At 33.4% G+C, this 13,796-nt stretch overlaps 3 protein-coding genes and 1 pseudogene across 3 annotated transcripts; all 4 read right to left on the bottom strand.

Annotated features, from left to right (window-relative positions):
* Positions 1-764: 764 nt before the first annotated feature.
* Positions 765-2,015, bottom strand: LOC111042075. Its single transcript, XM_022326565.1, has one exon. The coding sequence runs from the start codon at positions 2,013-2,015 to the stop codon at positions 765-767; it is 1,251 nt and encodes a 416-aa protein (XP_022182257.1).
* Positions 2,016-10,173: 8,158 nt separating this feature from the next.
* On the bottom strand, positions 10,174-11,049 carry LOC111042072. Its single transcript, XM_022326563.1, has 3 exons — positions 10,881-11,049; positions 10,718-10,822; positions 10,174-10,652 (listed from the first exon to the last, which is right to left on the bottom strand). The coding sequence occupies exons 1-3, from the start codon at positions 11,047-11,049 to the stop codon at positions 10,174-10,176; spliced, it is 753 nt and encodes a 250-aa protein (XP_022182255.1).
* Positions 11,050-11,059: 10 nt separating this feature from the next.
* Positions 11,060-11,749, bottom strand: LOC111042074. Its single transcript, XM_022326564.1, has 3 exons — positions 11,675-11,749; positions 11,309-11,619; positions 11,060-11,257 (listed from the first exon to the last, which is right to left on the bottom strand). Exons 2-3 carry the CDS (start codon positions 11,594-11,596, stop codon positions 11,060-11,062), a joined length of 486 nt encoding a protein of 161 aa, XP_022182256.1. The 5' UTR covers positions 11,597-11,619; positions 11,675-11,749.
* A 375-nt stretch (positions 11,750-12,124) lies between these two features.
* LOC111042073 lies at positions 12,125-13,591 on the bottom strand (annotated as a pseudogene).
* Between the last annotated feature and the right edge of the window lie 205 nt (positions 13,592-13,796).

Below are 13,796 nucleotides of genomic sequence, written 5' to 3'. Positions count from 1 at the left end.
TGCCAACTAAAAATTCCTTCCAATTTAAATTAAATTCACCACAAATTTCCTCAAACATTGTAAACAAGTGTTTTCCAGTAGTAGAGATTGCCAGGCGTACAGCAATAAGACGTTCACATACTATACCAGTTTTCTTATTAATATACCTGATAACCATAGATAACTGCTCTTTCTTTGATATTTCGAAGGTTGAGTCTAATGAAATACTAAAGTAATGAGCATTTAACAACTCTTTCTGAATGACATTTTTAATATTTGTTGAAATGGCTTGTATCAGTTGGTTTTGCCGTTGCCACGATAAAAAGTTATGAGTCTTTCTCCCAAAGTTTTGAATTTCATTAATATGCATTTCCAATGGTGGAGAGTATTTAGCCGAAAGAATTGCAAGATCTACCAATCCACCAACGAGATTCTTAGACACGCTTCCCCCATACTTTGATCCAGAGAATTTTGTTCAGCCCCCTTCGTGGTATTCAGCGCTTGAAACGAGCACTGCAGTGGACGAAAACGACGGTCCAACGTCTTTTAACCACTCGCCATCGATTCTCGACTTCACAGGCGGCAAGCCCACGAAAAAACGGAACTCGAAACGCAAACTGTTTGAATGATGTTGTTTAAATAAATTTTGTGTAAAATAAAAAAAAAGAGTGATATTTAAAAACAAGTTTTTTTATTTATTAGATTAAGTTTTTACAATGAGGTTTTCAATTTATATTTAAGACAAGGTATATACAAGGTATAAAATTATAAAATATATACAAGGTTTACAATTTTCTAACATCTCCACTAAACGGATTATAAGTTATAATCTGATCATGTAGTATTAAACAATAAGCTGCAGTCTTTTCTGGAATAACTGTGTCGGTTTCAAAGTCTATTCGTAGGTCCACGGTCGATGATTTAACGTTATCATTCTGGTACGACAAATCAACAACGACGATTGGCACATAGTTTTGAAAAATATGTTTTGATAATAATGGTTCACAATACTCTCTTTCGTAATACGATTTTTGAAAGTCTGTATAAGCTTTGTAGAGTATGCTGGTGGTATTATTTTTAAAATCAGCTCGAAAGTCTTCATATGGATACACCTCAGAATTTAAGTGTACCTTAAGATTTTTTAGTTGACAGTGATCAAATCGTCCAGCGTCAGTTTCGATATTGTTTTTTCTGCTTGTTTGTAGTCCAAACAACACAAATCTTGGTTTTTCGAGCAAACTGCTAGACTTTACTGTCCACGAATGAGAAGTATTTCTAGGGAGCACTGGATATTCACAGAGATCCCAGGTTCTGAACGCGCACGATAGTGTTTTACGAGAATCTAATACTTTCAATAACTTTAATTTTTCTTTATCACTGACTTTGATAATAGGCATCTTCCAAGTCACCTTAGTCAGTTCAATTGTAATTTTTTTATTTTTATCGACAGCGGCGGTTGCGCCTTCACCCACAACATGTATCGCATCAAGGTCGGTAGATGCACGATTCAAAATCAGTTGCTGATTGCAATTGAGTAATATTTTTTTGTAATCTTCACAAAATCCGAATACATGTTTTAGAGGAATACATCCGGAAAATATATTATTGGTCATAAAATTTTTATTATCTTCACTATCCATTGCCGAGTCCCAAGCCATGTTCTCTAATGCATTCAAATCGTTTGGAGTATATGAGCAGTATGCTTTCAAACAAGACGCAATTCCAGGTGATTTCAATTTCTGTATTTCTATTCCGTTTATTTCATATCGCATTTCAGAGAATAAAAATGCCAATCCGTTATTTGAAAAACGAACTTCCCCCACTGCATCGGTAGGTTTATTTATTTTACCCTCGATGAAAATATAACTCTCACACGGCAAAGTGTAAGAATCCATGTTCTGAACATTAATTCTAATTTCTTCATTGTATGATAAAGCGGAGCTTGAATACGGTGTGAACGAATGGTAACTCTTTTGAGTTATTTTACAATCGTCGACATAGTCGGCCGTCACGTCTAAATATGAGTCATCCATCATTTTAAAGATCGAAGAAAATTTAAATTATTTTTCGTGAGCTTGATATTTTTAAGTTTAGATGTAGACTTCTTAACGGCAGTCGGTAAACTGATAGGTTTTTTGATTGTAGCTCTTTTTATATTAAATTTGAGTGCCATATCCATGCGTTATTTGTAAACGAATTGTTATTGGTTCACCACGCAGATTAATCAGACAATCGTTCTGATCTTTTAGCACGATATTTACTTTAGTTATTGAAGTCGTATTGAGACCATAAAAAACTGGATGTCTAGGTACTTCAACGATTTTATATTCCACAGGTACATTAGGATACAGCTCATGTATGATCTGGCTCGGTGCTCCGTCACAGAATGAGTCAGTGATTAAATTACACTCTACTTTTATACAGTTTATTTTCATTATGTTGACAATATTTTCAGATTCATGAGTAGCACCAGTAGTGTATCGTACATTTCTAAAACCTAGCAATTTCGCTATGCTATTCTCGACTCCTAAATCAACATCATGGCTGCACGTTATCATACACTTTAATGTCCTGCTGTTTGCTTTTAATTCAAACATACTGACATAGTCGGGCATCATTTTTTGTATAATTGACTCTAACTGATCCAACTCATACGTCCCCGTAGGTATGATTACGTACTCACGTTCATTGATCAAATTACGGAAGGCAATAGTATTACAACCAGGTTCTATGTTTGGTATAGAATTATTTGTCTGTAAACTCAAAAGGCAAATCTGTGCAGTATTTTCTACTTCCAACGGAGGAAAGATCTCGCATGACAACTCACTAGAGTTTCCGTTTAACGTTAATGTGAACATGATAAAAATTTTAAACACAAGTGTCCACAGTTTGTAGTATTATATTTCTGCTCACTGTTGTAATTGAAACGTATATCGCATCCGTGAAAATATTTTTGTACTTCTATTGGAGGAGGTAAATTTCCAAAACTGTCGTAATATTCGACTTTTTTTCCGATTTTTTTATACGCTACCCAATGCGTTCCTGTACCTTTCTTCGTATCCAGGTTAATAATCGCTGATTCTAGGCGTTTAGGACGTTTAGATAACCTATCTCTGGTAAAAACGCCGATGAAATGAGGTATTTTCATCATGCGAGCATATTTTATAAGTTCGTAATCGTACAACGCTCTACTGGGTAACGTGGCAATTAGTTTTTTGACTTTCTATATTTTTTCGCTTTTACACCCCCACCACTTTTTTGTGGTGTTTCTATTTTGTATGAGTTGCCTTTATACGGAGTGAGATATAGCCCTTTGCCTAAATGCGAAGGAGTGTTTCTATTAAACTCATTGGCGACCTTCACAACGTTGGCTACGCCGCCAGTTAGGGCTCCCAGAGCTGACAACCCGGCGAAAATCGGTATGAGTGGTAGCACACCGCCTTTTTTCGGAATATTTATTGTTCGTGGAACCCTAGTCTTCTTAGTTTTGAATGTTTTTCGCGCGACGGCTAAACATTTTTTAGTCAATTTCATCAAGTTTTTTTCACCGAAATTTTTCTTTATAACATTTTTAGTGGCTTTAAGTGCTGCTTTAAAACCACAACCGCCACCTACTTTACGTTTTGCTTTCATGGCAGTAGTCACACCCCAAGCCACAGCTTTTTCTTTTAAACTCGAATCTTTTGACTTGAACCTATCCCAGGCTCGCTGCTCTAATATAAAATCGGCTTTGTTACGATCTGCGATAGAGCTGCTATTCTCGTAAGCAATATCGTGGTCTCTGCAAGCAGAGTCTAGTGGGTTTATACCTTTATCACCGCGAGCTAATCGTTTTTTTAAATTTGTACCAGGTCCACAGTATTGATAACCTGCAAAGAAATATTATTATTAGGGTTAGGATTTATATGCTCTAAAAAACTATTAAATATTCCCTAAAAAATATGCTGATATGTTGTAAAAATTACTTAAATATGCTCCAAAAAAATTTGGTATATGCATTTATAAAAAAAAATTATGTAAAAACGTTTATTCAAAAAATTAGAGGTTAAAAAAATTTTAAAGTGCTAAATATTTAAATTTTAAATTATAAGTAAAATAATAAAATAGTATTTATATATATTAAATTTTTGATGGTTTTGATAGTCGATTTTGTTCTTTTTCTGTAACAGAACCAAATCAAAAATATATTTACAACGTTTAAAACATCATTTTTAATTTAACTGACTTACCAACCAAATTAAATTCAATTCAATCTTAAAAATGTCGATGAATAAAAAATTGAAGAAAAAACATTTCATTCATTTTCTGTAACAAAATTGAATAAATTATTTACTTAAGATATTTATTTTATTTTAAAATTAATTTTTTCAATTGACTTACCATTAAAATGTGAATTGCATTGGATAATCAACGTCTTTTTCAAGTTTTCGAAGGTAAATCTTCGTCGATTGTCAGCTAAAACAGTTTTATACGTCGAAAAACTTCTTTCGACGTCCACTGAGGACACGGGAGCATACTTGAAATATGGAATATCTGTCACTGTTATATTTTGGTCCATATTGGGAATTGATTCACGTGTACCGGAAATAATATCTTTTATATTTTTCAATAATACATATGCAGTATTTTTCTTGAGAATTGTGTTTAATTTATTATTGATTAATTTTCCTATACTCCCAGGTGTCTCAGATATTTTTTTTACAATTTCTTCAAAAGACGAAGTAGAATCGGCCAATAAGACGTCTTGTTTTTCCAAAAACGTAATTTTGTTTGGGATAAAACTAAAATGAGTTTTTATAAAAATTAAATTACCTTCTAATGTTGGTTCTTGAATAAGTTTTTTTACGTGTTCAATAGATACTGCATCTTCTTCATTTAACATATTTATAACTTCGCAAAATGCTTTGTAATTGTCACAGTAATATGTCGCAGCTTCTAACCATGTACCCCATCTGGTAATTATAGGTTGAGGAGGTAATGGTATTCCAGGAGCATTATTTTTAAAAATCAATACCCTTGAAGGTGCTTTTAAAAATATTTTTTTTCCATTTGAAATCAGTGAATCAATTTTTGGGAAATTTTTTCGAATTTCTTCGCAAACTCTATGCACTGCATGAGCGAGACATGTGATATGAATCATTTTTGTGTATAAAGCTGACAATGCTTTTCCCGCTTTCACCATGTACGGCGCTGCATCAGAAACAAATAGCAATACATTATCTCGTTTTATTCCTTCTGGCCATAATAAAAAAAGTGTTTCATCAAATAATTTACAAATTGTTTTATGGTTAGTTTGATCAAGAACTTCCGAATTAAAAAGAAAAGTTTTGCCTGGTGCATCAATTTCTAATGTTCCAATGATAACGTTTGCCACATAACGACCTTCTACATCAGTAGTTTCATCAATGCAAATCCAGATATTTTTATTATTTACGTACCTTTTAATACTTCCGATTTTTTTTTTATAAATATCCGTGACGTAATTTTTTCTTAATGTTGATTCATTCGGGATATCTTTGTTAGTATATTTTATTAAAAATTCAGACAAAAATTTATTATTTAATTTGCTCAATGGAATATTTGCAGATAACATCATTTTACACAGATCTTCGTTAAAAACCGAATGCTTTCCACAAATTGCATTTGACACTAAATTTTGGTTAGTTTTAATCGCATTTGTTTTTAAACGATTTACAGCGCGTAAATGTTTGGCGGTTTTTAAATGTTGATTTACCGTGAATCTTTTTTGCGAGTTTACTCGTATATCACATAATTTACAAAAAAGAATCTGGTTATCGGTAGAAAAAACACCCTCGTTTTCGGAAACGTATATTTTTAAACGTGCAGAATTAGATGCTGGAAGTTTAGGCATATTGATAAAATGTATAGAAAAAATAAACAAGACTTTAACACGCGTTGGTCGACTAACTCGTTATACGCGAACCACAGTACTAATATGACAAAAACATTTTAAACATTTAGTTCAATAAAATACGATTTATCTTATCGATTTTATGTTCCACTCACACAGTCACGCCATAATTTGTATAGTGTTACCTAACGGTCCTAACAATGAGCGATAGATTATTTAGACATAAAGACAAGTTACGATAAACACAAACAATTAATATCTTGCCATATCTGGCAATGCATATCTGAAAACAGATAAGATGAAAATTGTTCTTGCCCGCTATATCACGCGCGTTTAACATTGGGTGAACATTTACGGCGATTGAAAACCAAAATTTTTACAAATAAACTCAAAAATATGCATTAAAAATCCAAAATGCTAAAATAATCATGACTTTTAAAAAATCTTCAAAATATGCAAAAATATGCAAAATAAAAATAGCACATTTTTAATTCCCAGTATATGAAACAGATTTTTATCTTACTAAGCTATCTTTTGGACTCACTAAAAAAATATGCAAAATGCTACAACATCCTAACCCTGATTATTATTATGAGAATATCGGATTCATTATTCTAGACTTACCAGGCACGTGAACTTCCAACGGTAATTTATTTATAAGCGTGTTTATGAGCCCAGCGCCTTTATTCTTGTTGCTTCTTCGAGCGAGTGACATCGTGTACTGATAACATTCTCGTCGTTGATTAGTTATTTATAATGAAGTTCGTCAAGCAAGAAATAAAACTCACAGTTGAAAACGTGGACCCACCTACAACTGCTCAACAGCATAGACATGGTGCGCTTCTACCTAATACGATACGCGCGCTTATTGTGGGTCCTTCCGGCTGTGGGAAAACTAATTTAATATTTACCTTACTAACCAATATAAACGGAATACGATTCCACAACGTATACATATATTCAAAAACATTGGATCAACCCAAATATAGAATGCTAAGTGAAATATTATCGGACACTGATGTTGGATTATTTACGTTCTATGAAAATGAGCAAGTTATTGAACCTGAGAAAGCTTTACCGAACTCTGTATTTATTTTTGACGATATTATCACTGAAAACCAAAAGATTGCAAGAACTTACTTCTCCAGAGGTCGTCATAATTTAGTTGATGTATTCTATCTGGCTCAGAGTTATTCAAAAGTCCCAAAACAACTTTTGCGTGATAACGCTAATTTTATTGTATTATTCAAACAAGATGAGACTAATTTAAAGCATGTATACAATGAACATTGCTCTGGTGATATGTCATACTCAGAGTTTAAAGACTTTTGCACTTCATGTTGGCGTCTGGGTAGATTTGAGTTTATCGTGATAAACAAAGACTGTGAACGTGACAACGGTCGATATCGTCATGGATTTGACACATTCGTCGTTATATAAAGTGTTGTCATTGTGGAAATGATTCATTCACAGTCATGGCTGCTAGCGGTGAAGTACTCGGAGAACTGATTAAAGCCAAAGAAAATATCAAACGCAAGTATACAGCATTAAAACACGGCAAAGCCGATATTCGTTCATTAGTATCGGAAACGTTAAGTCCGATTATCGAACCATTGGAAAAAATAAAACATTTAAGTCCAACAACACCACCACCCATAGAACTTAAGGAAGACAATAATATTGAGGATTCTTTTAAAATAAATGATTGGTTTAAATCTTATGATATAGACAAGACGTACGGACCAAAAATACGAGCAAATGGTAGTGTACATTTAGGTAAAAAAGAAATTAATCTCGTCAACAATACGCTGACTATTGAAGACCTATCCTACCCGCTAACACAAGGGCTTGGTAATTTAATATTTTCAAAAAATCCTAAATTATACACCAAAAACGATTTAGATGCATATAAATCTATATTGATTCAAACATCAGCCCATCTCACAGCAGATGAGAAAAAAATTAAAAAAGGAGGAAATAAATATACGGATATAATTCAGAATTTATTTCGGTCAGGTAAAGGCTTATCTGTGAAATTACAAAAACATAATTTAGTATACTGGGACGATCCTAACGAACTAGTCGATAGATTGCGGTTACTATTAGCGTCAAAAGCAGCTGGTAATACAGGCGTTTCGAACGAAATAATATCGATTTTCGAAGAATTGCGCGAAGCCGGGTTAATAAAACATATTCCAAATGTCTAAACGAGATATCGCAGTCGAACTACATAAACCAGCGAGGAAAAATTATACACGGCGTAGAGTTAATGTTTACGGCAAAAATGATCTATGGCAAGCTGACTTGGTCGAAATGATACCATATTCGAAAAAAAATAAAGGGTACAAGTATATTTTATGTGTGATAGACTGTTTCACAAAGTTTGCCTGGGCAATAGCGTTAAAATCCAAAACTGCTAAAGAAGTTTCCAGCGCAATGTCTAAAATACTGCATAAACGCAGACCAAAACTATTACAGCTTGATAATGGTAAAGAATTTTACAATTCTACATTCGACGCGTTGATGGAGAAGCACAACATACATAAATATTCGACTTATAGTACTATGAAAGCGTGTATTGTAGAACGTTTCAACCGCACATTGAAAGAAAAAATGTTTAGAGAGTTTACAGCACGTGGCTCTCACGAATGGTTATCTATTTTACCTTCATTGATTAAGGAATATAATAATTCAAAACATAGGACTATAGGAATGACACCAGTGCAAGCTGATGCTAATCCTACGTCAGTGGACATAAAGCAACGTCAAATTATTAATGGAAAAATTAAATTTAACATTGGTGATAATGATCGTATAAGCACATATAAAGGTGTATTTGCAAAAGGTTATTTACCGAACTGGTCTACAGAAATATTCAAAATTGTTAAAATCAACGAAACGTTACCTACTACTTATCAGCTGCAAGATTATACTGGAAAACCGATTGCCGGTTGCTTTTATTCAGAAGAAATATTGAAAACAAACTATCCGAATGACTATTTGGTCGAGAAAATTATACGTAAGAAGGGGAAGCAAATTTTTGTGAAATGGCTCGGGTTCGATAATACACACAATAGCTGGATAAATACAAGTGACATTAGAAAATAGTGTCAGTCGAGCTATAGACATGAACGTGTTTGGTAGTTCTCAGTCTGGCGAAACAAAAAAAATTATTTCAAATCTCGAACAGTCGAACAAATCGTTTTCGTCTAAATTAGATAAAATCGAACATTTACTTGAAGAAAATCATAAATCCATTCAAATTCAAGAAGAACAAGTAGAAGCGATACAATTGACATGTATACAAATAACTGAGCATATGGCAAGAGGTGAAGTATCGTTACAATCAATCAAAGAAAGTACAGAAGTGTTGAAAAACATAGTACCTGCTATACTCAGCCGTCTAAATACTATCGAAACGTATTATAAAGACAAGCAATAATGTCTTCGGCCATCTTGGACATACAATGCGTACTTGGCGTCAGCAATAAATACATGATTAAAGAAATGTCTATAGTAGACACGGCAACATGGGCGACTCAACATTGGATTTTTAAACATTCAAACTCGATGCAGGACAATAAGAGTCGTAAAACCAACAAGTGGCTGGAACGCAATTATCATCAACTATCTATAGAATACGGTGATATCGAGTATGAAGAACTCGGTAAAATATTGAATTCATTAAAATTCAATTGTATATACGTCAAAGGTGAGCAGAAAAAACAAGTTCTTATACAGTATATACCACACGTCGCACTCATCAACATTGAAGACATAGGCTGCCCTCGTTTGGATCAAATATGTGATGACGAAACTTTACCTTGTTGTATTTTTCATATGGATTTTAATCCTAAACAATGTACATTTTATAAAGTATTTCCTATAAGAAAATGGTTTGTAAATAATTCTTAAAAATATAACAATAATAATATTTTAACATTGGTTTTATTTTTTTACATAAATAAACTAACATTTTCAATAAATGGTTGTAGATTACATTAATATATATATATATACAAAAATTATTCGAGTGATATTTACAATAACAAAAAATATACAAACACATGGTATTTATAATATATAACAAAGTATATATACACATGATATTTACAAATTAGAAATATACATGGTATTTAATTATTTGGACATGCATTCCTGTAAAAGCATTCTCATAAAATTTTTATCTGATTCATCCCGCTCATGACCACCAGCATCTACTGAAAATCTGGCTATTCCTCATCCCTAGGTTCATGTTCATCTTCCCTATAAAATTATAAATATTATAAGTAAAATAATTTTAAAAATAATTTATTTTAAATTTACTTTATTGAGTAATGCCCGTAAGCCAAGGTATGGATTTTGTCTTCTAAGATAACCCTCTTATCGTCAAAACTGTTGTAAGTTAGCTTTATCGTTTTTATTGTCATCAGTTGATGCTTGAATGACCTAATTGATACATTATTCTTATACGCCACCACACCAGCTTCTCCAAACAAACATTTTTTGTGATCGGCGAACGTCATATGGTTATCGACGACATGCTTCCTAATCCCCTTGGCTTTGATTTTCTCTTTTCCACCCAAAATGAAAGAGTATGATTTGGCTCTCAACGCACAGAATTCGGTCATAATAGCACCCTTGGTCTCGTCAGAAAATAGACCTGGTATCTTTTTACGCTCGGCTATATGGCAAGGGTGATCTGTTGGTAGGTCAGATGTGTCCATTCGATCCAACAAATTCGGGTTGATGGCCAAGTCTCTATAAAAATCTTTCGTATTGATATGATACACTAGAGAATCTAAAATAATAATAATAATATATATTACATTTATACAAACATAACGGTTTTATATATTTATTTACCTGTATCGGTGTACATTAGTTTAACATTATCTCCATAGTGTTTTTTCATAACATTATAATGATAATCGTACATCAGTGTTTTACTGATGTCTAATACTGAAAAACCTATAAAAATTATAAAAATTTTTTTTTTTTTTTTAAATGTTGAGTTAATATCAGTTACCGATATAGATAGGTTTGTTGAATTCAATAATCTTATTTTCTAGTGACACGGCATTCAAATTTTCTGTATAAGATGTACTATGTTTAAATGTGCTCTTATTTATGAGCTTTTGTAATCGTCTGTCATTGGATACCAATTCCATTTGTATCCTTTTTCTCATGCTCTCCATTGTCTTCTCTTTACGAGTAGATAAATGTTTTCAAGTTAATAAAGTTATATACATACATATATTTTGTTGACATACCAAATACAGCGTTATTCATTAGCTTAAAAAACTCCCTCTCAAAGTCATTCGTAGCGTTCTTCCTCATTTCAGTATTCAAACTGATATATTCGGCTAACCAAAGAGATTGATCGAATTGTACAACTCTATGTACCTATATATAGATATTTTATAAATGTTAAATTAAAACAAAAAAAAAAATTACTTTTTCCACTATCAGCCCATTTGCTATAGCCTGCTGAAGATTACGATAGTGTATTATATAGTTTGTCTTCCTCTCGAATGTCGCCATCAGTTTCTTTACCTTTGAGCCCGCAGATATTCCGTTTTGAGGGAGGAATGGTAAGTCGTTATGCTTGTCATGTAGGTTTACAGGATATGACACATCTACCTCGTATATCCGGCCTATGGGTGAAGTCTCATCCAAATTGTCGAGTCCATCCAACTCTGGCTTCACCCATTTAAAATTAGCATAAGGTATACTTTGTGACATCGCCCAGCCGTACAGGTTATTACCTAAAATAATGTAAGTATAATATAATATCCTTGAGAAAAAGTAATGTATACTTACAATCCTGATACACCAACCACGAATCTTCCTTCGAATCATCATAATCGGATACCTTCTCGTTATTCGCTTTGGCATAACGCATACTTGCCTGCACCAGTCCACCTCGTATACCTATAAAAAATGATTTATTTATTTTAATAATAATACAATAAGTTTAATACCAACCATTTTCAAACATCAACATCATATCATAATCTGACAATAGTTCTAGCTTCATTGAGGTATATTTTGGCATACAGTCGAATGAAAACCCTGGAGCGGTGTAATAGTATGCAGGATCTAATCTGTAGGCCTTCATACACACATCGCGGAAATTTTCGAAAATGTCAGCCAGTAGCAGCACATCGATTTTCAAGTACAAATCTGAATATTCACCAATCGTATTACAGCCAAAATGTTCCCACACTTTTAACGCGTGCTCGTATTCTTTATCTTCAAGCGTTGACTCGGTTAGGATACTATAGAATTCAGCTTTATCCGGTAACACATTCCGGTAAGCTTACTCCACGCGTCTGTATATTCGTAAGGGAAGACACCTTTACGGGTTACAAGGTTCATATCATTGGTGGAAAAATGCTTCCCCGTCTCACGAAACTTAGAAAAGTCAGGAGTTAGCAAATTTTTAGCAAGCGTTGAAAGTTTTGAGGCCATAAATCTGCAGGTGTCTATGAACCTGATTGTGAAGGTGTTTGATACGTATTTGGAAAAAGAAATAAACTTCTCCTCACTGTTGGGTATAACCGTAATCCTCTGCGTATCATATCCTAACTCTGTCACTATGAAATGAGCATCATAGTTTGAAAGGTTATGTAGGAAACATGGGACAAAAACGGGTGTTTGTAGTTTTTGGTTACACGTATTGCAAAGAGCCTGTCGATATTTCCCAGAAAGATGACAGTGGTCGGCTGTTTTTCGATTTTGTATCTCATGAGGTTGTGTAAACTTTATACAACACAGATTACAGTGTGTCGCTGCCTCGTGAACCTTTCTGTCTAGTGCACTCATATTTATCAACACGTTTGTTTTTAACAATTTCTCTATCTTTAACGAAATTTCAGTAACCATTTCCACGAAACGTCCCGCTATATCCCCACGTTCTTCACTACCACGATAAATAATAGGATTAGTCGGTATGTCATAATCTTCGAGTAGACTCGATGGAACGTCATCAGAAGCCTTAACGAAAATACCGAAACTCATGGGCTCATGTTTATGAATTATGTCTGTTTTTTCTCCTTCTTTTCATTATCAGCTTTCAATAGTAGGGCTTCGAAGTCAGCATATATAACGATGGGATGTCGTTCCGTGTTTCTGCCGGCATAACTGGTAATATTGGTTTATGTGAACCACATATCAGTTTGTGCTGGTCTAACGCAGCCTGTCCACTCAATTGATATTTTCGAGGCCTGTCGTCGAAACTCGTGAAACACTGCTTACAAAACATGACTCTTTCAGTGTGTGATGTTTTTTGACGTCTTATAAGTCGTGAAAAATTTGATATATACACGTAGTGCGTGTTATCGCCGTCGGTCACTAATAATAGATCAAAGTGGTCTCGTTTTTCATGATCTACAACTCTGAGTGGGAAAACCTCATATGTTGGGAACTTTTTCGGTGGTTGGAATTGTTTTTCAACTCCAAAAATATTGATGGATACGAATGGTTTGTTTCTTTCAAAGATTTTTATATCAGATAACGGTGTTGAAAATGAGATACCATCGAAAATATATTTCCCTTCGTGTTTGTAATAATTTTCACCGATACGACTCGTATGCTCCGTCACATGCTTCACTTGAAGCATTGTTGATCTCTATTTTGTGGATTGATTGTACCCTTTTTTCTATCTATACTATTTGGTAAGGATATATAAGATGAGCCCGACATCGGCGTGAGTAGTAGGTGGGGCACTCCAGCACACTTTGTTATAATTAAACACAAATAGATCATAAAAATGAAATTAAACACAAATAGATCACAAAAAATGAAATTAAACACAAATAGATCATACAAATGAAATTAAACATAAAAAGATCACAAAAATGAAATTAAACACAATAAGTTCAGTAAAATGAAATTAAACATAAATAGATCAGTAAAATAACTTTAAACATAAATAGATCAA

The sequence above is a fragment of the Myzus persicae genome, unplaced genomic scaffold (assembly GCF_001856785.1).
Source record: "Myzus persicae strain clone G006 unplaced genomic scaffold, MPER_G0061.0, whole genome shotgun sequence".
NCBI classification, from domain to species: Eukaryota; Metazoa; Arthropoda; class Insecta; order Hemiptera; family Aphididae; genus Myzus; species Myzus persicae.
Note: the sequence above shows the minus strand (reverse complement) of the source record. Positions and strands in the feature narration are given on the sequence as shown.